A 27032-nucleotide genomic window follows, 5' to 3' on the forward strand; every position below is an offset into this window, starting at 1 on the left:
AATGACACTGGAAAGCTGGAACCAGCAACCCATGGTAGCAAATACACACTCAACCTTAATTTTCCTTCCCTAAACTTTTATAATGATTTAAACCAAGTCTTTCTTTCCTGAATACTCTTTCTCTCCTGCTCCTGCCCACTGTGGTAGCTACAGGAAAAGAAGAGGCTCTAGATTGTGATCAAACACATGGCATGCTTAGTATTCAAAATCTTATTATAATTTCTTTAAAAGGAAAATTAAGTTCACTATATACCTTGACACTGTAACCTTGGTTGCTATTAAAAACTATATTCTTGGACAAGTATATGAATTGTGTATATTTATGAACTTTTAGCTGCACTATATGGAACTCATTCAAAGTTACACATTTATAAACCGAAGCTTTATTTAAATATGGGCTTTGCATCTAAATAGATATCAAAATACTATCAACTGGATTAGGCTTCCTTAAAAAGATAACATTTGTTTACTCACTTTTTATTTGGATTTTAAAATGAGACTCCTCAGTTGGTAGAAAAGAACATAAATGAAAAACATAGTTTAAAAAAATGAAATGATCAGTATCTGAGACTCCCCAAGTAATTGATCTATGAAAACACTTAGAAATAAGTAGTTTTTAGATAAACTGAGCATTAAGACAATGGGGAAAAGGTGGTAGGGAGGAGGGGGAGAAATGCCTTGAAAATAAATAACAAAATTAAGATTTATATATTTCTAATAAGAGAGTAAAGTTCCAGTTGTTTACCCCTATGTTTTACACCAGCAGACACATTAGTAAAAGCACTAGGATTGGCAATTTCATAATACATTAACTTTCAACTTAAGTTAATCCAAATTACTACCCATTTACCAAATACTGAGAACTAATAAAACTGTATCTGAAGTTAAAAAAAATTGCAAGTAAAACAATGTTATAATGAAGAAAAAAAAAAGATATATTCTCTTCAGCTGCTTCTTTCTCCAGGCTTTTTGTCCCTTAAAGCCATGACAAACTTAACTTTTGGTCTCAGAAAGGGGTGACTAAATCTTATTGATGTATTTCTTAACAAGTCTAACCTGTACAACAAAAGGGTAGTTAACTTTGTTCTTACAGAGAAAAAGCGGCTTTCAAATGAATTGTGGGAAATCTGGTGGCGGAAATATGGCCAAGGTGGGAGAACAAGGGTGGAAATAAAGCAATTTCCTGGCCCTATCTACACAAATCACACAATGGTGTAAAAATGACCAAATAGTAGTAAAGCCAGTGTTTCTAGGATAAACATTTTTCCTTCCCAGTGGAAATATGGGAGGAAAAATCTTTTGACAATTAAAAAGTTATATTTAAATTGGAGTACTCACCACTGAATAATTTCTGTGATTTGGGCCTCCCAATGTGCGACTGATTCCTTTTTGTCTGCTAAATCTCTCATCTCTTCTTCTAGTTGTCGGTTGTTTATACTTAGTCTCTCAAACATAGCAGTAAGCTGAAAGGGCATTTTAAGATATAGAACTGTAATCTGAATTATTCATTAAGACTTTTTTTTTACTTACACTAAGAAAATTATCTAATTACCTTGAAATACAACATCAAAATTCATTAGAAAATCTGTCTTCACAATTTTACTCCCAGATAGAGTTCTGGAGTTTATTGTCAGCTTCAAATCTGCTTTGTTTTAATAATGTCACTTTTCAAAAGACTTCTTCCTTTCTAGCTCCTCAAAAAAGATGGACACCATTGCCTGACTGAGTAAGTTTAAGCATCTTGTATATTTAAAAAAATCACAAAGGATATATGTGATAATTTGTGAGCTATTTTTAGAATGCTACAATTTCTGATAAAAGCATGAATCATTAAAAAAAAAAAAAGAACATTAGGAAGAGCTACAGTTTTGAGAGGGGGACCTTACTATATAAGCTGAGATATGGCCAATAGAAGTAAAAATCACTTCGTGTTCAAAAAGGCAATGTGACTTTTGTACTAATTAAGCTTTTCTTATTTACAAATAGGTAAGCCTGATTATATATAGGCAGAAATTTGTATCTCGATCATGCATCAAAACCTTTTAATTTGTAGATAAAGTAGTCTAAGCAGAGGCAAAGTATAGCCAGCCATGCTCTCTATCCTGTTAAGTACTCACTACTTTTTAAAGCCTTCACATCAAGAGTTGGCAAACTATTTCATCCCTTCTTAAAGACTACATTGTTTATTCTATCTAAATCAGAGAAGTCTTAACATTTTCATTATTAGCCTTCTTTCAATTGTCCATTTTGTTTGAATGTTTCTTAATTTACATTCCTAACATACACATCTTTAGAACCCTGGAAAAATAAGACAAGATACAAAAGTATATTTTTCTCTTAAAAAATTCATCTGCTCTGATTTTAAAGGAACACGATTTACTCAATTTGTAGCTAGTATTCACTAAAAAGAAAAATACTCATCTCCTCTAAAAACTCTACCCAGTATTTTATCTATTTCTGTTTCGCTTCCTGCTTTTCAAAAACATGAACCAAATCTATTGATAACATATATTAGTGCCAGCAAGGTGATGGAATTTTTTTTTAAGGAGTTTGAACAAACCATCATTTTTACTAGACATGCCATACATTCCATTGTCTTTGTTGTGCATTCTGTATCAAGAACATTTCAGAAACGTTTGTATTTTAAACTTGTCTTCTGCAAACAGTCACATATAAATCACCTTTTTAAAAGATAGCATTTTGACATAAATGATATCCCTTATAATATGTAATGAAACTCACAATGCATCATAAAAAATGAAAGCAACACTTTCAGGTAATGGAATTTTAAAAGGCAAAATGAGACATACATTATTATACATGGCCAATGTAGGAATCTGTTTTCCTGAACTATGCATATTTGTATAAGGTTTTTTGTTTTTGTTCAATTAGGGGAAAGGGGAACTGAAAAAGGAAGAGTTAATAAAATAGTTAAGAACCTTTGAAATAATATGTATAGAATTTACAGTTTAAAATCTTTCTTTCTACAGTATAAAAATAGTCTACAGTTACCACTTAGGTGCCTTGTCTTAAATGACTGAGGAGGAATCTAGGTTTTCTTTTTCTACCCAAATACCAGCACAAAGTTTTTCCAGTAGGAATCATGTATGATATGATATATAAAGCAGAGTGGGGGCACAAGCTATAGTTCTGACCAGTAACTACATTCTGTTAATCTCCACAGTGTATATATAACAAATATCAAAGAAAACCAAAAGAAACCATCCCCCCCGTCACCCCCAATGTAAAGAAAATGACAGAAACAGAAGCTGAAGACATAGAATGGCACATAGGTTGTCAGGTGCTATTTTTCTTTGCTAAATTGTAGTGTTTCTGTTATAACAAATGGAAATGAGTAGTGTAAAAACAAAATTATTAACAAAACTTTAAAGAAAATAAAGAAGTAGAAGTGATTAAGAGAAAAAGTAGGGATTTGTTCAAAGAGAACAATGTGACTGTAAAAAGAATTCATCAACTAAGTCAAAATTTTAAAACATGAATAAGAAGGAAGAACTAAAAAATAATGTTTGGTAGAGACAATGTCAGGAGAGCTTAAGCTCAAAATTGATGGTGATGAATGTTAAAGAAAAAAATTTGGGGGGAGTGGTTCTATGCTAAGGAATAAAAGAAAAATGAAGAAATCGCTGCTGGTAAAAGAAGATGGGGTAATAATAAAGGACAACAGTAAGAAATCTGGATGCTCCCCCAAATCAACCAACATGCTTTTACTATTGTTGACAATGTGCCAAAAACTGTGTACTAGGAGCTGGACACACAAAGACCAAAACAGTCCCTACCCTTAAAGAACTTACATTAAGTCAGGGGAGACAACATGGATATAAATAGGTGTAAGCAACAAGATAAAAAGGATTAGTAAGGGAGAATGAAAGTAGCTAGAAGGATCAGGAAAAGTTTTGTCAAGAATACAGTACTTGAGCAGCTCCTGAAGGAATTGAGGAGGTCTAAGATGCAAGGTGAGGAAGAGGAAGTGCAAAAATGGGAGGATGAGCAGCAGTCAGAAGGCCAGGCACAATGAACTTCAGAGTGTGTACAGGGGCATAACAAGCAAGCAAGCTGGAAAGGCAGAATGGAGCCAGTTAAGTGGTAAATGACTTTGAATGCCAAAAAGAGGAATTTAAATTTTGTCCTGGACACCAAAGAGAACCACTGGAATTTACCAAAGAAAGGAATGACATACTGCCTTTAAAGAAAATAATTTTTCCAGCTATTTGTATAAAGAAGCAAATTAAAACCTTCTTAAATCAAAAGCAGAAAAGAAGCAAAACAAAAAGAAACTAGAAATGAGGAAGAACAACAGAAACAATCCAAAATGCAGTGCAAGTAGAACCAGTGGAAGAACAATGCCCAAAGAGGAACAGAAGGCTACTCCTCTTTCTCTGATCCTCCTGACCAGGCCTTACTTTCACCTATGATTTTATTTAAAGGACAGTTTAGGGAGCCAAGATGGTGGCGAACAAGCAGAAAAACTCCGTGCTCTCCCCCATAACCATCTCAAATACATATAAAAAATGACTTTAAAAAAACTTTAGGGCTACAGAACTCACAAAGTGACAGAGAGAAAAAAATCTCCCACTGAAGGCAGCCTGGAAGGCGGACATCAAGGGTCCACTGCAGCATGCTGGGAGCAGAGCCCAGCCCCGCATGAGCCCATGGGTTTAGCCCCAGGGCATCCCTGACCAGCTGTGGCTGGAGGGACTTCAAGAGACTGGATCACCAGCAGCTGTGGTGGTTTCAAGAATTATCAACTCATAAATGCCAAAGACAAAGGGAGGGATCAGCATAGGTCTGGAAGTCTGCCTCAAGAGGGAGAAGCGGTTGAGGGCAGAGGCCTCTGTGGTGTGGCTGCTTCAGAGCTCCTGGCCTGCACACTGTAGGGGGATGAAGCAACCCTTCTGAGGGATAATCGCTCTTGCATTATCTTGCTTGGATCTGGATCACTTTCTAGGGTGGAGGTCCTAAGGTGTGTGACCAGGTGCCAGAGTTTGTGGACCCTTCAGAGAGGGAAGCCAACTAATAGCTCCAGCAGCTGCAAAAACCCCAGCGATTTGGGACAAAGCTATCCTCTCTGGAAGCAGAAGTAGAACAGAGTTCTACTGTGGCAAAAAGCTCAAAAGTCAAGTAATTGAGTGGCAACATGAGCAAGCAAAGGAAGCAAAGCAAGCACAGCAATCCCATTTTAGATTCCTATTTAGTGGACAAAAAGAATCAAAGCATGGAACAGGAGGAAGACAAGAAAGTTAGAACTCCTGTACCAAAAGCTTCCAAGAAAAATATGAACTGGTTACAGGCCATAGAGGAGTTTAAGAAGGTTTTTGGAAACCAAGAGAAGTGGAGGAAAAATTGGGAAGAGAAATGACAATGATGCAAGAAAATCATGAAAAGCAAGTCGACAACTTGACTGAAGAAAATAACACCTTAAAAAACAGACTAACTCAAATGGCAAATGAGCCTCAAAAAGCCAATGATGAGAATAATGCCTTAAAAAGCCAAATTTGCCAGATGGAAAAAAGAATCTCAAAAGCTCACTGAAGAGAATCATTCCTTCAGAATTAGAATGAAGCAAATGGAAGCTAGTGACTTTATGAGAAATCAAGATACTATTAAACAGATCCAAACAAATGAAAAAATAGAAGGCAATGTGAAATATCTCACTGGAAAAACCACTGACCTGGAAAATAGATCCAGGAGAGATCCAATAATTTTTAAATTATTGGACTACGTGAAAGCCATGATTAAAAAAAGAACCTAGAAATCATCCTTCAAGAAATTCTCAAGGAAAACTGCCCTGATGCTTTAGAATCAGAGGGCAAAGTAGAGGTTGAAAGAATCCGCCAATCACCTCTTGAAAAAGATCCCAAAAAGATAACTCCTAGGAATATTATAGCCAGGTTCCAGAGTTCCCAGATCAAGGAGGAAATATTACAAGCAGCCAAGAAGAAACAATTTGAATATTGTAGAAACACAATCAGGATAACACAGGATCTGGCAGCTTCTACATTGAGGGATTGAAGGGCTTGGAATATGATAGTCCGGAGGCCAAAGGAGCTGGGATTAAAACCAAGAATCACCTACCCAGCAAAACTGAGTATCATGTTTCAGGGGAAAATATGGTCATTCAATGGAATAGAGGACTTTCAAGCATTTTTGATGAAAAAACCAGAGTTGAATAGAAAATCTGACATTCATATACAAGAAGCAAGAGAAGCATGAGAAGGTAAACAGGGAAAAGAAATCATAAGGAACTTATCAAAGTTGAACTATTTACATTATGATATGGAAAAACGATAATTGTATAAATAATTATAAGACTTTTCTCATTATGAGAACAGTTGAAGGTAATATAAATATGTATGATATATATGTCTACATATTAGGGTATATGAGTGTATGAATACACATGTGAGTGTATGTATACATGTGTACAGGTATACATAGACAGAGGACACAGGACCAATTGAACAGGAAGGAATGATACTTAAAAGGTGAAATTGAGAGGTGAGAGAGGAATATAATGAGATGAGATGGGGAGAGACAGAATGGCATAAATTATCTCCTATAGAAGAGGTAAGGGAAAACTGTTACAATGGAGAGGAAGAATAGGAAGGCAAAAGGGAATGGGTCAACCTTACTCTCATTGAATTTGGCTTAGGGAGGGAATGACATACACACTAAATAGGGTATCTCACCCTACAGGAGAGTAGGGGGGAAGGAGATGAAAGGGGGGATGAGGGAGGTGAGGGCAGGTTGGCGGGGGGGAGGGTAGTTAGAAGCAAACACTTATGAAAAGGACAGGGTCAAAGCAGAGAATAGAACAAGTTGGGGGGGGGGATAGGATGGAGGGAAATATAGTCAGTCTTTCACAATATATCCACTATGGAAATGTCTTACATAGCTACACATGCACAACCTATACTGAATTGCCTATCTTCCCAATAAGGGTGGGTGACAACGGAGGAAGGGAAAAAATCTGGAATTCAAAGTTTTAAAATAAAATATTTTAAAAAAATTATTTTTTTTTACATGCAACTGGGAAATAAGATATACAGGTACTGGGGTATAGAGATCCATCTTGCTCTACTGGAAAGTCAGAGTGGGGATGTGGAAGGATATAGAAGAGAGCAGAATGGGGGAGGGGGTATACAGTGGGATCACTGTTTTTGGGTTGTGGATAAGGGAAAGAGAGGGAGAAAATTCATAACTCAAAATATTGTGGAAATGAATGATGTAAACTAAAAATAAAATTTAATTAAAAAAAGGATAGTTTAAGAAAATGTAGCATCAAATATTAATTTTACATAGAGCTAAAATAATGTAAAAACTAGCAATGAAATGGAATAATTGGCTGTTAACTGGGCAACTGACTGGTTTTCCTCTCTATTTTGCTTTTTATACCACTTCAGATAGTTTCTCTGCACTCTCTAATAACACCCTGTACTAAGTAACTAACACAGTGATTCCAAGTGAAATCATCTTGTAATGTGTAATTTCTGATGTCAGTGTGACTCTTGAGCTTGTAAAACAGAACTGACTTCTAAGTCTGTGTTAAATAACAGGTATATACATGTTAACTAATTGAAAGAGGAACTAGGCTTTTTTTTATCTAGTTAAACTACTAGTCTCACATTTGCTTAAAAATGGCAAGGTTTGCTTCTATAAAGTCTTACAACTCACAAAAATTATTTTAAATTTATCTAAGGCATCATTTGAGAATTTGTTACCTTTCAAAATACTGTTTAGTTTAGCTTCATAGGATGTTACTATACACATTAATATTTATTCTGGAGTTGTTTTCAGCAAAAGAAGTCAAGTAATGTTTCATAAAGTCTAGAAAATTAAGTAACCAAAAGAAGTAAATGTAGGAGAAGAGGAGGAGGTATGTGGGACAAAAAAGGAAATGAGCCTATTTAGAATACTAGATTAAATTTTTTTAGAGCATCATAGTTTTTTGCTAAGTATTTTACATAGTAGGCAGGCACTTATAACTGTTTCTTGAATTACATAGTCCCAATGACTGAAAGTAGAAAATTAAATGTCATAGAGTATGCGAAAAAAATGTTTCTTACTACACAGGTCAAAATACAATCTTTCCTTATTAAAATCTTAGCAGTTTGCAGCTGGCAGTATACAGTTAGGTCTCAATTAGTGCAAATAATGGATTCCATGAAGTTACTGCATTATTAGGATTTGTATTGCATATTTCCATTAAGATGGACCCAAACTTACATAATTATAATTTCCAATATTGGAAATTTTAATCATTCCAATTTATAGGATTCATATTTTGCATTAATTAAGGCCTAGATGTAAAAATTTCTATTCCTTTTCAGGCTGATGTGTCTTAAAAACTAAAGGAAGTGGGGGTGGCTAGGTGGCACAGTGAATAGAGCACCAGCCTGGGAGTCAGGAGGACCTGAATTCAAATCCAGCCTCAGCCACTTAACACTTACTAGCTGTGTGACCTTGGGCAAGTCACTTAACCCCAATTACCCTGCCTTCCCCCTCCAAAAAGCCAAAAAAGCAAAACAAACAAACAAAAAACACTAAAGGATGTATATACCAATGCTACCTGAAAATGAACTAAATGTAAAAATTCACACCAAGAAGTTGGTGATTTATTTCATGGGCCTGGATCACTTTAAAAGATTTCCCCATGATCCTGCTTTTACATCTCCATGATTCAGCAAGGCTGTCTCTGCCATGATCTACTCTTGTTCAAGTGCTTTAGTCCTACCCAGGATAAAATGAGATTGTATGAAACAGAATGGAAAGAAAAGAAATGAGAGAACGTATGGGACAGTAAAAAAAACTGGAAGGGATAAAGAAATATAAAAATATCTTACATCCTTGAACTTGAAGGGAGACTGCCTATCCCAAGGAAATAATTTGGCATTCAAAGGGAAAGTTTTCCTTAAAAAGTAAAAAGCATAAATCTGTACTCACCATGATTTTTGCCTACTGGTGATTTGCTCAAAGGAATGTAGATATTAATCTCTGAAATATTTTTCTGTTTTTGTTTTTTCTCTTAAAGACTAGCCTTAACACCAAATCACTCTGGTCCTAGACCAAGTCCTACTTTGTCACTGTTTGGGCCCTGATGGGCTCAGAATGAATGTAAATAATAATTGTTTCTGTTTTGGCTAAGATCTTCCCCTCCCAGAACTGAAGACCTTTTTTTAAGAGGCCATTCTTGGCCTCATTTTATTAAGCCTTAATCACTGAATGGGCACTGCCTTAGTCAAACTGAGACCTGCTAAAGACCTTAGCTTGAAAAGGCCACTGCATTCTGGGCCATCTCCAGTTGTCCTAATCCATATATGACCACTGGGCCCAGATGATTCCAGAGGCAAAAGTGAAGTTGGTGACTCTGCACAGTCCTCCCTCACTTAAATCGAATTCACTTGCATATCATAGCTTCACCTTCCTGAGGTCATGGTCCTCTTTGAGAATAAAGAACAAATAGCAGGAACAAATATTTGTTGGACTGAATCACTTACCTTATCAAGCTCATTTGAGAGTTTTTTATTTTCTTCACTCAAGAGAATCTTTTCCCGTTCATATTTTTGTTTAAATTCACTTTCAAATTCTTCCCTTTCATTTTGGCTATTAAATTACAAAAAACAAAACAAAGAAAGATAAAGCAGTCATGTCATTAACATAAGCCAACAATTTGAAGAAAACTATTTTTATGAGAGTTTCTGTTTCACAGATGAAAATACTACTAGGAATTAGAACATTATAATTAGTGAAATGAGTTTTTATTATATGAATAACAACATATTTTCTCTGTGTATTGGCAAGCACATCATGGTCTTTCTGGGGACGGGGGAACAGACCTGTGATTTCACCAGTATAGGAACTCCATGGTATAGAACTTCCACAACTGAGAAACAACAGAACCTCACTTTTAACTTAGAGATTTTTAAAGTATCACCTGAAGAACTAAGATATGTCATTTGCCACACAGCTACCAGTAACTCAACAAGTATCTCTTCTGTGCCAAGAACTGACAGATACACAGACAGAAATAAAATGAGGCCATGCCTTCAAGGAACTCACATTTTCTTGAGGAGACAAAATGTAATACATACCTATACAGGACATGTACAAACAAAATATAAGGCAACTGTGGCTTTTAAAAAGGTCTTCAATACAAGCCAGAGTGAGCAGGGTTTCACAGAACACTTTAAAGAAACACATTAAGCTTTTCTTTTCAAGAGGGAGGATAGGAGTGAGTGACAGAGAGAGAAGCAGCATGATCTGAAGATGAGTTTTACTACATAAGTGACTTTGAACAACTCACTATCTTTGAGAATAAATTGGAGACAAAAATGGAAGGAGCTATTTTGCTACCTTCTAAAAATAAGATTCCATGAATCAGCTCAAACAACAACATAGAGACTCCATTAAAAACCTAGAGAGTAGATTCAATATTTATGAAAAATCTGGTTAACTGTAAGAAAAATGTCATGGAAAAAAGCTGAGATATTATATCATAGAAGTGACTCAACTCAAATTTGTGGTAATATTGGAATCTCTAAGAAGTGGCAAGGATGAAATACAAGCTAAAAAAGAAACTATGGACCTAGTTCTCCAGAGTTTCCAGTATTAACATTTTATATATGTACACATACACTCAAACTAAGAAATATATTTTGTGATATAGAATATGCAATGTGGGCATTAAGTTTTGGATTGACTTGACTTAGTCATACCACTACTAGGTCTGTACCTCAAAGATATCAAAGAAAAAGGAAAATTATTTATTTGTACAAAAATACTTATGGCAGTTCTTTTTGTAGTGGCAAAGAATGGGAAATTGAGGGAATGTTCATAAAATGGGGAACAGCTGAACAAGTTGTGGCATATAATTATGATGGAGTACTACTATGCTAGAGTAAGTGATTAGGAGGATGGTTTCAAAAAACATGGGAAGAACTATATAACCTGAAGCAAAGTGAAGTGAGCAGAACCAGGAGAGCATTATACATAGTAATGTAATATTGAAATATAATAATGCAATATATGATATAATAATAAATAGCAATTGATGCCTAACTGTTAAAGACTTAGATACTCTGATCAATACAGTGATCTAAGACAATTCCCAAGGATTTATGATGAAAAAAAATTCTATTGACCTCCAGAGAGAGAACTGACGCATTCTGAATGAAAAACAAAGTATAATTTTCTTACTACTTTTCTTGCAATATGGCTAATGTGGAAATGTTTTTGATGATTTCACTGAAGAAATCCTGAAGAAGGCACTGCTTGCCTTCTCTCTGTGTTAGGAAGGGTTGGGAGGGAGGGAAAGAATTTGGATCTCAAAATGTTTATTTAAAAAGGTTAATAAATAATAAATTTAAGAAATAAAAATTAAATTAAATTTAAAAACTTTTTAAAACCCCACTTAAGAACCAGACACTAAGTGAAAGAAATCCAAATAGAAGGAAAAAGACAGTTCTGTCCTCAAGAAGCTTACATTCTAGTGAGAGAAGACAATATATAAAAGGGAGATGAAAAATGGGGCGGTGATATTATTATCAGAGTTCCATTCTCTAAAACTACATCTGGATTATTAGTCCATTTATTTTTATTCACTTCTCTTCTTTTATGGTCAAAGTGTGCCTCTGTTACACTGTTCTAGTTCTGCTTATTTTGTTTTTCATTATTTCATGAAACTATCTCATGCTTATCAATTTGAATTGCATCATAGTACTGTGTTGTATTAATATAGTGTAATATATTTAACCACTCTATTGTTAAACACCCTGCTTCTATTATTTTGCAATTCAAAATATTACTGCTACAGTAATCTGTGAATCGTTTTTAAAAATAACTTTTTCAGGCAATATTCCCAACAGTGGAATTATTGAGTCAGAGGGCATGAATATTTTATTAACTTTTACTCCAAAAATATTCTGTAGGTTTACGTTTTTCACAAGTGATGAAAAGAATATACCTGTTTTTTCACAACTCCTCCAACAATTGCCTTTCTTTTTAATAATTTGATAGTTATCCAATAATAAACATTTATTAAGTGCCTACTACCATACACTGGGCTAAGCACTGGAAATTCAAAAGAAGTCAAAAGGCAGTACCTGCTCTCAAGCAGTAATCTCAATCTGAAGAGGGAGACAACATGAAAAGCAACCTATATATAGAATGAATAGGAAATAATAAACAGAAAAAAGGTACTAGAATTAAGGGGGTTAGGGAAGGCTTCTAGAGAATATAGGACTTTAGTTGGGACTTAAAGGAAGTCAGGGAGGTCAGTAGATAGAGGTAGGTGGCTCTATTTTACAGATGAGAAAACTGAGGAAGACAGCTTTTAAGTGACTTGAATAGGTTTACACAGCTAATGAAGTGCCTGGGGTTGAAAATGAACTCAGGTTTTCCTGACTCCACATTTAGCACTCTCCACTGCACCCCTTAGCTGTCTTAGTTTGTAGCTTGAGTTAACAAGGGATATTCTTCTCCTCTCCCCCATAACTATGTAGATATCATTTTTCTGCTGTTCATTAAGGTGCTAAGGATAATTTTTGGGGGTGAATTAAAGGACTGAAACTCTATTTGGAACACTAAAAGATTCAATGTCTTTGGTAAAAACAACAAAACAGTTACTAGTATAAGTAGCATGGTTTACGTATTTATTTCCTCTTTTTTTTTTTTTTGAAGTGAGGTTGGGTCTAGTTTATTTCCATCACATATAGTACATTTGTGCAAACAAAGAATGCACATTGAATATAGAACATTTGGAGCAACAGTTACAGTCTTTCTACTTTCCTTTCACAGTATATTTTAGTGCAAGGCACTAGGAAGGCTAAATGTTTTTCTTTCTATAAAAGCATTTTATTCTTATGACTTTGTCATAATACAAAGTATAAGGTCTAATTCAGGGGTGGGGAACCTGTTGCCTCAAGGCCGTATGTGGCCTTCTAGGTCCTTGAGTAAGGCTTTTTGATTGAGTCCAAGTTTTACAGAGCAAAGACAACTTGGACTCAGTCAAAAGGCCATACCCAAGGACCTAGAAGGCCACATGTGCCCCACCCCTGGCCTAGTTGCTTTTTAATAAATAATTTGGCAATTCCCCACACCTAGTTACTTAATATGGGAAATGACTCTGGGAAGATAGACCAGAAAACATCCATTTGTTTTAAGAAGTTTGGGGCAAAATAAGGTCTCAGTTTTTTGTTCGAGATTTTATAGTCTGAAAGACATAAGATAATTTCTCTTCCATTAGTTAATTGAAGACTTTAGGACTACAGATGGTATTTTCATTACTGCTACTGATCAAAGGTAAAAGGTTTACAAAGGCAGATTTGAGAAGTAAACAGTGAAGAAGGTGGTATCTGAGAGCAGCATTTGGGTTTCTGGACCTCAGCTTAAAATATTAAAAAGGTCAGAATCAGCTGATAATTTCAAGGAATACTAAGGATAACAAAAAAATTTTTTTTTAGCTATAATGGGAAAAAGAAAAGGGACAAAGAAGGGGTATAACTGTAACAAAATGGACACAGATCAAACGATGATAACAGAGAAAAGGAAGAACTTTTATTTAATTTATTTTCTTTGCTAAGAGGAATAATCTTTGAATTGGAAAGGACGATACAAAACTAGCCAATAAGGAATTGCTAGACAAAATAAATGGAGATAACAAGAAGGAATTTTGCTGTACTTAAATGAGTTCAATCACCAGGACCAGGTCAAATATGTTCAATGATTTCTGAGCCAGTCACTGATCTCTGGAAGAACAATGAAAAAGGTACAAAATAACTTGAAGGGTAAATGTTATCCTAATTTTCAAAAAGGGAATGAGAGTCATCTTCACACTCTAGGACAGTGAACTTAACTCATTATTGCCTGGCAAAATTCTAGAACATATTATGAAAGTGAAGATTAGCAAATGACTAGAAAGTAAGTCATACATGACTTTCAAGAATGGATCATGACAGAATTCTCTTGTTTTTTGTTTCACAGGTTGCGATGTAATGCTGTAGACATAATTTACCTACGTTTTATAAAATCTGAGACAGACTCTAGTGTTACTCTTGTGGGCCAGATGGAGAGGTGTGGGTTAGTCAGGCTAGATAAAAGTATAGCTGGTAGGACTTGAAACATAATCAATGGTCAGGACCACGAGGACTCACGAATAGTTATATATTAAATTTCATATGAGATCTACTGGAGAAGAATGTCCCAGGAATCTCTTTGTCGTTGTTGTTATTATTCAGTTGTTTTGGATCTTATCTGAATTTGTGACTTTCTTGTCAAAGATACTGGAGTGGTTTGCCAATTCTCTCTGCAGCTCATTTTACAGTCATAAAGCTAGTACATGTCTGAGGCTGGACTGGATCTCAGGCTTTCTTGACAATGGGCCCTGCACTCTTTCCATTATACCACCTTGGGATCTGTTTTCAGCTCTAACTTCTTTTTTTGTTTTTTAGAATCTAAGTTGTACACTGGGGAGAGAGTGCCAGACCTGGAGGCAGGAAGACCTACCAGGCCTGGAGTCAGGAAGACCTGAGTTCTAATCTGGCCTCAGTCATTTATTAGCTCTATGACTTTTGGCAAGTCACTTAACCCTATTTATCTCAATTTCTTCATCTGTAAAACAAGCCAGAGAAGGAAATAGCAAAGCACTCCAATATCTATGCCAAGAAAATGATGAATGGGGGTGGCCAGGTGGCGCAGTGAGTAAGAGCTCCGGCCCTGGAGTCGGAGGACCCAAGTTCAGTTCCAGCCTCAGACACTTAATACCCACACAAAAATACTAGCCGTGTAACCTTGGGCAAGTTACTTAACCCCAACTGCCCCCCAAAAGGCAAAAAAAAAAAAAGAAAATGATCAATGGAGTCACAAAGAGTTGAACACAGATGAAAACAACTGAACATTAAATATTTTTTATAAATGACTAAGATAAAGGGATAAATGGCATATGCACAAAATTTGCAGCTAAACAAAAACTGAGAGGGTAAGTTATTATATGAATGAAAGGATCAAGATCCAGAAGATGTGTACAGGGTATAATGTTAATAGGGATAAATGCAAAGTTTTATATTTCAGTTAAAAAAAAATCAACCTCAGATGTATAAGAATGGGGGTGGGGATAGGTGGGAGTAGAGGCCAGATGGGTAAATGACAGTTTATTTGAGAAAGATATGAGGATTTCACTTGTGTGATGGGATTAATATCTACTAATATCCATGTTATAGTTAAGTAAACCTACTTTAGTTATCTGTTGAATGATCTAACAATGAGAGCTAACCAAAAGCAGAACAGGCAACCTTAGAAAGTCATGGATTTCCCTTCAAGCCCCCATCCCCTGTTAGATGTCTCTAAGAGCTAGGTTACCACACAGTGAGTATATTTGTAGAAAGGTCTGATATATAGGCGAGGATAATATGGGCTCCTAAGTCCTCTTCCAAATCTGAAAATTTGTAATTTTATGAATTAATGCATGATTTCTGTATTTTTTTCCTCTAGCTGTAAGATTAATATCTCTTTTTTGGCTGGTAACTTTGCCTGGTACACAAAATTTGTTTTATAGATTCTCCTATTTCATTGGAACAAATGCTCTACAAGAAAATTATATATATTACTCTTTTAAGGCCAGTATGTTCCAAACACCTTTCAATACCATAAATTGCATGTGATATCTCTCCAAGTTCTAGTGATGACCTTACCTTTCTCTCCTGGTCTTTTCTAATTTGTCCTTTAAAATCATAATTTCTTTTTTAAGGGCAAGTTGCTGGCCTTCTGCATCACGTAGTTCTTTCTTCAGATTTTTAATTTCATTTGTATGTATTACATTTCTTTTAGACAATTCCTCCTCATAAAAGATACTTTTCTTTTCCATGTCAGCCTTTAGTTTGGTTATCTCTTGCTGATGTTCTATGCTGCTTATACCTGGTGAGCGACCAATTTGTTTTTGCTACAAAAATAATAGAGAACTTTTACCCAAAAGAACAGTGAAACTAGACCAACTCAGTTGTGCAATGAAGAGAGGAATATGTTTGTCTAATGTCAACAGGCAATCACAAAATTTATGTGAAAACCAGTTTATTACATGACAAATGAACATGCATGTGGAACCCAAAAGGTTCCTATGCTTTACAGAAGTTTATATTTTTATAATAGCAGGACAAAGGAAGGCAGGGATACCAAGAAGGGATGTGAAATGGGAGGGGCAATGGTACATCATAAATGGGGAAAAAAGACAAGACCGCACCCCATGAGGAGGAGTAAGGTGAATACAAAAACCTTATTCTTTTCCCTTGGGAACTACTAAACTATGAAGATAGGAGGGTCTGCTTATTTGCAAAGGACCCTAGCTGCACAAGCATTATCCCAGTCTGGCATAGACTGGCTAGTGCTTGTCTTGCTTCCCAAGGACACACAGGGAGTCCAGAATGGGGTGCAACAACATATTATGTCATCTCAGGGGGAGATCAGTCCTTGACACATTCAGGGACTCCGGCATGCTCCAGTATTTCTGGAAAATATGGCAACTCAAAAAAGACAAATTCAAGGGACTCCTTTGCAGCCCTTAACACTAAATAAATACTATATATGCAAAATTGCTAGAAATTATTTCAGTTAGAAATACATACCTATTCTAAACAGTTTAGAAGCAAATAGAAGAAGCTAGTTACTCTGCGTTACAAAAGCTATAAACATTAAGAGAGATAATCTACATAAAAGGTTTTGTGTCAGGTGTGATAAATCATCATTCAAAATAAATATTTTCTAAATGGTACAAATTTGGGATAATTATATAAGTCATCCCCATACTGATGAGTGCAGGGATCAAATCATCTTTAAATTTTATCTTTTCAAAGGGTAAGCAAAGTTTTCACAGAAGACCCCTAATTCAACTGAACAGAAAGAAATTCAGGTATCTGGGTCAGTAAGGAACACTACTCATTAAGACTCTTCTGGTCTTAAACCTTGCATGCTGTTAAAGACCTTTCTAAGAACAATGACATTACTCATTGAAGCTTTAATATTTTTTCTCTTTCTTGGGAGCCTACATCTAAAGGGAAGAGCAAATTAGCTTCCAAAAAGCATACTGACCTTTAATCCCTCTAATTCATTCTCCAGCTGTTTAGAGTACTGTTCACTCCGTTCACGTAGTTTCCTGTCCTTAGATGCCTCTGCTACTGCAGATTCTACATGAACTTCCAGCTTAAAAAGAAAACCAATAGTAAGTTTTCATTTTTACAATTCTGAAATAAAAATAATGTATTACTCTATATATGAACAATAAATATTTATTAGAAAGAAAACCCAAATATCCAAATCTTCACTAAATAACTATGATGGAACTAGAGGAGATTTATGCCTAGGATAACATTGATTTTTCATAAGAAGAAATAGAGTGAGATAGAGATGTATAGCTTCCAATTATCTGAAAAAGGAGTTTCCGTTGTTACTCAATAGCTACTACAGAATGCGCCTGACTACTAACCTCTTTTTTGGCTCTTTCTGTTTTGCGCAGTTCTTGCCTTAAGCTTTCAACCTTTTGCATCACCAATTCCATCTCCTCTTCCTTATCTCGGACTTGGCGAGCAAGTTTCTGTTTCTGGGAGTGCAAGTCTGTCAGTCGCTCATTCATCTCCGAAAACTCTTGCATGGCCAGTTTCCGCTGGCTGTGTGCATCTTTCAGTTCTTTAGTTTGGGATTTTAATCGCTCACTAGACTCGATTAGCTCCTATAGTTTTGTAAAAAGAATACAGGTTACCAATTCAGAAGATAAGAGGCTAAACACGGCCTTCAACATGGCCATCACTGGAGTCAAGAAGAGCCACTTTTGCAAACCCAAGGACAAAAATGAAAGAGATGAATTGTTCAATGAAAACTAAGAAGAACTTTTAACCAGACTATGCTATAGCCTTAGTTCTTAGGGGTAAGTCTGCTATGCAACAACGAATAAATTACTTAAACTTCTAGAAGTATGTTTTTTTGTTGTTGCTGTTGTTTTTTTGCTTTTTGGAGGGGGGAAGGTAGGCAATTGGGGTTAAGTGACTTGCCCAAGGTCACACGGCTAGTTTTGTGTGAGTGTGTGTATGTGTATTAAGTGTCTGAGGCTGGATTTGAACTCAGGTCCTCCTGACTCCAGGGCTGGTGCTTTATTCACTGTACCACCTACCCACCCCTAGAAGTATGTTTTTATGCCATACTTTAAATAGATGTAAAAGACTGAAAAATATGTAAAAAATGAGCCAGTCAAAGAAGAACCAGAAGATATGTAGATGAGGAGGAATACTGGCAGTATACTTGAGAAGCGGTATAAATGGTTTGGAAAGGTTTCAGGATTATCTGTAAAATGTCTTCCTAACTCTGCTTCAAAACTATACAAAAAGCTAGAATATTTTTAAGGTTACTTAACTTTGTGGCTCAAGTTTTTTTTTATTATCACCTTTCTGATATTAATGATATATATCAGTAATCACATATTATGATGTGATATATCTCAAAGGTGATATTAATATCACCTTTATTCACAAGGTTAATATAGGAACTACTAATATCACCAAAATCGGGAAAATCTAGAGGAAAGACACCATAAAGATAAATATCAGAATACTTTCCATGGTAACTAAATTTGGCTCTGTACATGTATAAGACTCTATCACCACATATCCTAACTAACATGTAGTATACTAGCCACTAGAGGTAGCTAGGTGGCAAAATGTGACCTGGAGTCAAGAAAACCTCTGTTCAAATGTGGCCTCAGAAACATATCATAAGAGTAATAACTCTAGGCATGTCACTTAACCTCTGTGTCATTTTTCTCATCTGTAAAATGAAGATAATAACAGTATCTACTTCCTGGGTTTGGGGGGTTAGGGGTTAGGTTTTTTTTTAAAGGATAAAGTGACATGGTTGTGAAGTGCTTTGCAAACCTTAAAGTGTTATACAAATATTAGGTATTAATTACTGTTATTACACTATTAAATAATTCTGAATATACAAACTACTATTAGGAAACTAAAAGTTATAATTCTGGCCTTGAAATTTACACCATAACTAGTTAAACTGCCTACTTCAGGAAGATTTGTGGTAGACCTAAAATGACATAAAACATTTTGAAATATATACTAAGTAACATTGAAAACACACTGAATTAATGCAAAATTGACAAAAAAATAGGTTGACAGTTCTTTTTTGATAACAAATATTCCATTTTTTAAAATATATACTGCTCACAATTTGAATTTTTTTTAAGTTTTACATCTTTTCTAAAATTTTTTTAAATGGCCTGAGCATAATATGTGTTTTGGCATAATTATTAATACACTCATGGGCCATATCTATGTTATCTTAATACCTCAATCTATGTCTATGAAATCAATCTTTTATATACATCAAGTAAACAACCCCTAAACTAAACTGTAAAAAACTTATATCTCAGAATAACAACCATTCAAAGATTATCTTGAAGTTTTAGTTTAAGCTTTTTCTACCCTGGACAGCAGAGAAAACAAATCTTCAAAACAGCTATCACATTCTAGGAGCTAGCTCCCAGCTAGTATTATACTGCAAAATACAAGTTATACTGTTTTGTGAGATATCCTCCAAATGATTTTGTAGTACAGTAAAAATCAAGCCTAACTTTAAAAAAACATTTTTTTAAAGGAAGAAACTGGAGAACAAACTATGTCATGGAAAGTATAGTGATGAGAAAAAGCAAAAGTTCCTTCTTATGGTGCTTATTATGGTGCTAAAACTTTGAAAGAATTACAATTTGGTTTCTCTCAGGGAATAACTACCTTTGCAAAAATGTAGAAGTGATACATAAAGTATTTATGGAAAAAAGGGATCTAGGTCAATCCAGCTGAAATATGTTTTTAAAAAACTGTCAAATCCATAATTTAGAATTAAGAATAAACTATTTTTCTTTTTTAAATTTAATTTTCCCAATTAAACAAAAAAATTTTTTAACATTCATTAAAAAAATTTTGAGTTCCAAATTTTCCTCCTCCTTTTTTTCCTTCCCTCATAGGTTACAAATATGCAGTCATGCAAAACATCTATCGATATTAGTCATATTGTGAAAGAAAACACAGAGCCAAAAAAACCCAACAAAATAGTTTAAAAAAAAAAAAAAGGTATGCTTCAATCTACACTCAGAGTTCAGGAGCTCTCTCTCAGGAAGGGGATAACATTTTTCATTATAAGTCCTTTGGAACTGTCCTGGATCATTGCATTACTGAGAATACCTAAGGCATTCAGAGTTGGTCCCTGTATAATATTGCTATTACTGTGTATAATGTTTCCTGATTCTGCTCATTTCACTTTGCATCAGTTCATGTAAGTCTTTCCATGTTTTTCTTTTTTTTTTATGCTTTATTAACTTCTGATTCATATCATTCCTTTCCGCCAGATTTTGAGTTACAAATTTTCTTCTTGTTTTTCCCCTACCCACCACCCCAAAATAGCAGTCCCACAGGATATCCCCTCCTCCAATCTGCTCTCTCCCATATTTTCTCCCATACCCCTTTCGACTTTTCCAGTGGATCTCTATGCCTCAGTGCCTGTATATCGTATTTCCCAATTACATGTAAGATGGTATTAATAATAGTATATATATATATATATACACACACACACACGTATATATATATATATACATACACATATATATTTGAATATTTGATTTTAAAACTTTCAATTCCAGATTCATTCCCTTCCTTCCTTGTCACCCACCCTTACTGGGAAGATAAGCAGTTCAGTATAGGTTGTACATGTGTGGCTAATGCAAAACAATAATATAGTAGATATATTGTAAAAGACTGGACTGTATTTCCCTCCCTCCTATCCCACCTCCCACTTGTTCTATTCTCTACTTTGATGCCGTCCCTTTTCAAAAGTGAGTGCTTACAACTTCCCTCCCCCCCAGCCTGCCCTCCCTTCCATCCCCCCTCTCATCCCCTTCCCCCCCTCACTCTCCTGGAGGGTGAGATACCCTATGTAGTGTGTATTTCACTCCCTCCTCAAGCCAGATTCAATAGGAATAAGGTTGACCCATTCCCTTTTGCCTTCCTATTCTTCCCCTCCATTGTAACCATTTTCCCTTGCCTCTGCTGTATGAGATAGTTTACCCCAATCTGTCTTTCCCCATCTCCTCTCATGTATATTCCTCTCACCTCTTAATTTCACCTTTTAAGTATCATCCCTTCCTGTTAAATTGGTCCTGTGCTCTCTATCTATGTATACCTGTAAACATATATACACACATTCACATATGTATTAATATGCCCATATACCTTTATATATAGACATATATATATTTCTAATCCCTTCAACTACTGAGAAAAGTTTCATAAGTTACAATTATTGTTTTTCCATGTAGGAATGTTAATAGTTCAACTTTGATAAATTCCTTATGATTTCTTTTCCCTGTTTACCTTCTCATGCTTCTCTTGCTTCTTGTATCTGAATGTCAGATTTTCTATTCAACTCTGGTTTTTTCAGCAAGAATGCTTGAAAGTCCTCTATTCCACTGAATGACCATATTTTCCCCTGAAACACGATACTCAGTTTTGCTGGGTAGGTGACTCTTGGTTTTAATCCCAGCTCCTTTGCCCTCTGGAATATCATATTCCAAGCCCTTTGATCCCTCAGTGTAGAAGCTGCCAGATCCTGGGTTATCCTGATTGTGTTTCCACAATATTCAATTTGTTTCTTCCCGGCTGCTTGTAATATTTTCTCCTTGATCTGGGAACTCTGGAACCTGGATATAATATTCCTAGGAGTTTTCTTTTTGGCATCTTTTTCAGGAGGTGATTAGTGGATTCTTTCAACCTCTGTTTTGCCCTCTGGCACTAAAACATCAGGGCACTTTTCTTTGAAAACTTCCTAGAGGATGATTTCTAGTTTTTTACTTTGATCATGGCTTTCAGGTAGTCCAATAATTTTTAAATTCTCTCTCCTGGATCTATTTTCCAGGTCAGTGGTTTTTCCCATGAGATAGTTCACATTGCCCTCTATTCTTTCATTTGTTTGGATCTGTTTAACAGCATCTTGATTTCTCATAAAGTCATTAGCTTCCATTTGCTCCAATCTAATTCTGAAGCCATGATTCTCCTCAGTGAGCTTTTGAGATTCTTTTTCCATCTGGCAAATTCGGCTTTTTAAGGCATTCTTCTCATTGCCTTTTTGAGCCTCCTTTGCCATTTGAGTCAGTCTGTTTTTTAAGGTATTATTTTCCTCAGTCAGGCTGTTGACTCTCATTTCATAATTTTCTTGCATCATTCTCATTTCTCTTCCCAATTTTTCCTCCACTTCTCTTATCTGCTTCTTAAGGTCCTCTATGGCCTGTAACCAGCTCGTATTTTCCTTTGAAGCTTTTGGTGCAGGAGTTCTGACTTCACTGTTTTCCTCCTGTTCCATGCTTTGCTCGTTTTTGTCCCCAAAATAGGTATGTAATGTTGGAATCTTCTGTCTGCTTTGTTTCCTTTGCCTGCTCATTTTGCCACTCAATTACTGGACTTTTGGGCTTTTTGCCACAGTAGGACTCTGCCACCAGACAGGGGAGCTTTCTTCCCAAACGCTGGAGTTTTCTCAGCTGCCGGAGGTATTAGATGGGTGCCCTCTCTGAGGTTTCCACATGCTCTGGCAAGCTGGGCACACACTCCAGGACCTCCACCCTAGACTGCAATCCAGATCCAAGCAGGTTAAGGCAAGAGCGATTACCCCTCAGACTGGTGCTTGGTCCCCCTACACTCTGCTGGCCAGGAGCTGAAGCTGCCACGTGGCACTGGCTGGCTGTGCCTTCGTCTCAGGGCCTTATAGCCCCGGGGGTGAAAGCCATACACTCCCGCTTACTGATCCCAAAGTCCAGACTGCACTGGCCTCTCACTTTGTCCTTCGCAACTACGTGTTGATAAATCTGGAAAGGCCACTGCTACTGCTGATCTGGAGTCCCTCTGGCTGGTGGCTGGTCAGGCCCGCCCTGGGGCTAAAGCCTGGGCGAGGGGCTGGGCTCGGCTCCCAGAGTGCTGGGCTGGATTCCTGCTGGTCTGCCAGGCTGTCCTCAGCGGGAGGTTAGCTTCTCTGTGTCATTTTGTGGGTTCTGCAGCACCAAAGTTTGTTTAGAGTCCCCTTTTTACATGGATTGGGGAAAGTGGAAGCCGGAGCTGCAGGAAGGTCATGCTTCTTCTCCGCCATCTTTGCCCCGCCCCAGAACTAGGAGTTCTTTGTGTTAGGGATATAAATTTGATAGATGCATGGAGAATCTTTCCATGTTTTTCTAAGAGCATCTTGTTAATAATTTCTTATGGCATAATAGTATTGTATCACAATCACATATCACAACTTATCCAGTCATTCCCCAATTGATAGGCATACTCTCAGTTTCCAATTCTTTGGTTCCATGAAGAGTTGGTATATTTATATATATATATAGGCTGTCCTTTTCCTCTTCTTTTTTTCATCTCTTTGGGAGACAGACCTAGTAGTGATAGTGCTGGATGAAAGGGTATACTTGGTTTTATAGCTCTTTGGGCATGGTTCCAAATTGTTCTCCAGAGTGGTTCTATCAGTTCACAAATCCATCAACAATGCATCTGTATCTCAATTTTTTCACATTCCCTTCATCATTTATGATTTTCCTTTTCTGTCATATTGGCAAATCTGATTGGTATGGTGTGATAGCTCAGAGTTGTTTTAATTTGCATTTCTTCAATCAATAGTGAGTTAAAGCCATTTTTTCATATGACTATATATATAGTCCTCCTTTGACAACTCCATATGAAACTTACTTCTTAATATTCTTTGATCACTTATCAATTGGGGAATGCTCTTATTTTTATCAATTTGGTTTAGTTATCTAATACAGCTGAAAAATCAGGACTTTATCAGAGCAACTTGTTGAAAAATTTTTTCAGCTATGATTACAGTGTATTTCCCTCCAACTTATTTTCCCCATTTATCCTACTCTCTCTCCCTTTTCATCCTGTCCATTCTCAAAAGTGTTTTGTTTCTGAATACCGCATCCCCCAATACACTATCTGGTCTATCAGACCCCCTTCCCTGACTTTGTTTTATCCCATCCCCCTCCTACTTTCCTGTAGGGAAAGATAGATTTCTATAGATACCTAAGTGTATATGTGATTCTCAGTCCCAATGAGAGTAAGGTTCCAGTGTTACCTACCACCCCCCATCTTCAGCTGTAAAAGCTCTTTTATGCCTCTTTTCTATGAGATAATTTATACATTCTACCTCGCCATTTCCCCTTTTCCCAGAACATTTCTATTTCTCACCCTTTAATTTTATTTTTTAAACATTATTCCCATCATAGCCAAATCAAATTTGTGCCCTCTTGTTTATGTAGACTCCTAACAGTCCTAATAATAAAAAGGTTCTTAGAAGTTACATGTATCATCTTCCTATATAGGAATGTAAACAGCTTAATCTTACTGAATCCCTCACAATTTTGTTTTCCTGTTTACCTTTTTATACTTCTTGCATTTTAAAGTCAAATTTTATATTCAGCTCTGCTCTTTTCATCATGAAAATCATGCATTTCATTCAATATCCATTTTTTCCTAGGAGGATTATACTCAGTTTTGCTGGGCAGGTCATTCTTGGTTGTAATCCTAGCTTCTTTGCCATCCAGAATATCTACTTCAAGCCCTCAGAAACTTTAATGTAGAAGCTGCTAAATATTATATTACCCTGAGTGTGGTTCCATGTTACTTCAATTGTTTCTTTCTGGCTGCCTGCAACATTTTCTCCTTGACCTGGCAGTTCTGGAATTTGACTATAATATTCCTGGGAGTTGTCATTTTGGAATTGGTGGATTCTTTTAATTTCTGTTTTACTGTCTGGTTCTAAAATAGCAGGGAAGTTTCCTTTGATAATTTCGTTAAAGATGATATCTAGGCTCATCTTTTGATCATGGCTTTCTGTTCAATAATTTGGGTTTTGGGGTTTTCACCCCAGGTTTAAACAGTATCTTATTTTCCCCTACAATTACATATCAATAAAAATATTAGCATTCATTTTTATAAGGCTTTGAGTTCTCGGTCACGTGCTTCCTCACGTCCCAAGAGTGCCAGTGCCTCCCTCCTCCCCATTTCTGAGCACAGTGTGCCGGTCACATGGTGAGGAGAGTGTGGGAAAGGGATCCACTCTAGCCCCCGGAAGTCTATGGCCAGGCCTGCCACATATGGCCCCTCAGGATGGAGTTACCCTGCATGGCTCCACCGGGCTGGCTCTGGTTCCTAGATAACGGTCCGTCCCCACACCACGTGACGTGACCCCCAATGCCGGAGGAGGCCCAGGATGGACATTCCTCAGTATGAACCCATAGCCAAGATCAGTGTGGGCACCTATGGAACGGTGTACAAGGCCTACAACCCGCACAGCGGCCACTTTGTGGCACTCAAGAGCGTGAAAGTTCCGACCAGAGGAGGAAGAGGAGGGGGCCTGCCGGTCAGCACTGTCCAGGAGGTGGCCCTCCTTAGGAAGCTGGAGGCCTTTGAGCATCCCAACGTGGTCTGCCTGATGGATGTCTGTGCCACTACCCGAACTGACCAGGAGACCAAGGTGACCCTAGTGTTTGAACACGTGGACCAAGACCTGAGGATGTATCTAGACAAGGCCCCTGACCAGGGCTGCCCCTGGAGACCATCAAGGACCTAATGAGACAGTTCTTAAGAGGCCTAGATTTTCTTCATGCCAACTGTATTGTTCACCGTGAGCTGAAGCCAGAAAACATACTTGTCACTAGTAGTGGAACGATCAAGCCGGCTGACTTTGGCTTAGCCCGGATCTACAGCTGCCAGATGGCACACACACCTGTGGTAGTCACTCTTTGATACCGGGCTCCCGAAGTTCTCCTGAAATTAGCATATGTAACAGCTGTGATGGACATGTGGAGTGCTGGCTGCATCTTTGCAGAGATGTTCTGTAGGAAGCCTCTCTTCTGTGGAAACTCTGAAGCTGACCAGTTAAGCAAAATCTTTGACCTGATTGGGCTCCCAGCAGAAGATGACTGGCCTTCTGATGTTTCTCTGCCCCGTGGAGCCTTTACTCCTTGTAGTCCCAAGCCTTTACAGTCTGTTGTGCCTGAGCTGGAGGGGCCTGAAGCACAGCTGCTACTAGAAATGCTGACCTTTAGCCCCCACAAACGAATCTCTGCAACACACTTATCTACAGACAGCAGGAGAAGGGAACCCAGAATGAGGAAACCCACTGGAGGGACTGTATCCAGGACCAATACAAAAGACAAGCTGTCATTTCCCCTCCCCACAGACACTAGGATCACTCCTACTACCACTGTGATGGATGGTGTCACAACAAAGGAGGGAGAACATGATCCTCCAACACAAACCCTTTCCAAATCCTTAACCGTTTTACACATAATCTTTTACTGCCTTAATGACACTCCCCTACCACCAATGCCCTTTGTCCCACCCTAACCCCCTAGATTTGGGGGGAGGAAGAGAAGGGGGATTTATACAGGAAAAAAACAAACATGAAGGTGGTCTAGTTAAAAAAAAAAAAGACTGAGGTCTAACTTTTTCTCCCTCTGTTCCTCCCCTTCCCTCTTCTAAAAACAGCAGGCAGTTTGATATAGTTTATACATATGCTATCATGCAAAACATATTTCTATATTCATCACAGTTGTGGAAGAAACAAATGAAAAGGGAAAAAAATATGAAAAAGCATAAAGCAAGTGAAAAAACTATGCTTTAATCTACATACAGAGTCCCTCAGTTCTTTATCTGGATCTGGATAGTTTTTTCCTTTGTGAGTCCTTTGTACTTCTCTTGGATCACTGTGTTTCTGAGAAAAGCTGCACCATTCATATTTGATCATCACAGGATGTTGCTGATACTGTGTACAATGTTTTCCTGGTTCTGCTCATTTCACTTTGTATCAGTTTGTACAAGTCTTTCCAGGTTTTTCTGAAGCTGCCTGTTCATCATTTTTTATTGCACAGTAGTATTCCATTACATTCATATACCACAGCTTGTTCATTTCCCCCTTTCCCCAGTTGA

General features: G+C 36.9%; 1 protein-coding gene and 1 pseudogene across 4 annotated transcripts in view; one reads left to right on the forward strand and one right to left on the reverse strand.

The window, feature by feature from the left end:
• Positions 1 to 27032, reverse strand: part of CDC42BPA (CDC42 binding protein kinase alpha) — a 409866-nt gene that overhangs the window by 103808 nt on the left and 279026 nt on the right. For 3 of the 4 annotated variants that reach the window (XM_069069124.1, XM_069069121.1, XM_069069122.1), the window contains exons 13-17: positions 17489 to 17731; positions 17095 to 17205; positions 15705 to 15952; positions 9516 to 9621; positions 1339 to 1463 (exon numbers count right to left, since the gene is read on the reverse strand). In XM_069069124.1, the coding sequence (XP_068925225.1) occupies positions 1339 to 1463; positions 9516 to 9621; positions 15705 to 15952; positions 17095 to 17205; positions 17489 to 17731 (833 nt within the window). The remainder of the gene's footprint in view (positions 1 to 1338; positions 1464 to 9515; positions 9622 to 15704; positions 15953 to 17094; positions 17206 to 17488; positions 17732 to 27032) is intronic. The other variant, XM_069069123.1, reaches the window with a different exon arrangement.
• Positions 25036 to 26214, forward strand: LOC138146980 (cyclin-dependent kinase 4 pseudogene; annotated as a pseudogene).

The sequence above is a fragment of the Petaurus breviceps genome, unplaced genomic scaffold, assembly GCF_028583685.1.
Source record: "Petaurus breviceps papuanus isolate PSGF00001 unplaced genomic scaffold, PetGlider_PUasm1.0 90778, whole genome shotgun sequence".
NCBI lineage: Eukaryota > Metazoa > Chordata > Mammalia > Diprotodontia > Petauridae > Petaurus > Petaurus breviceps.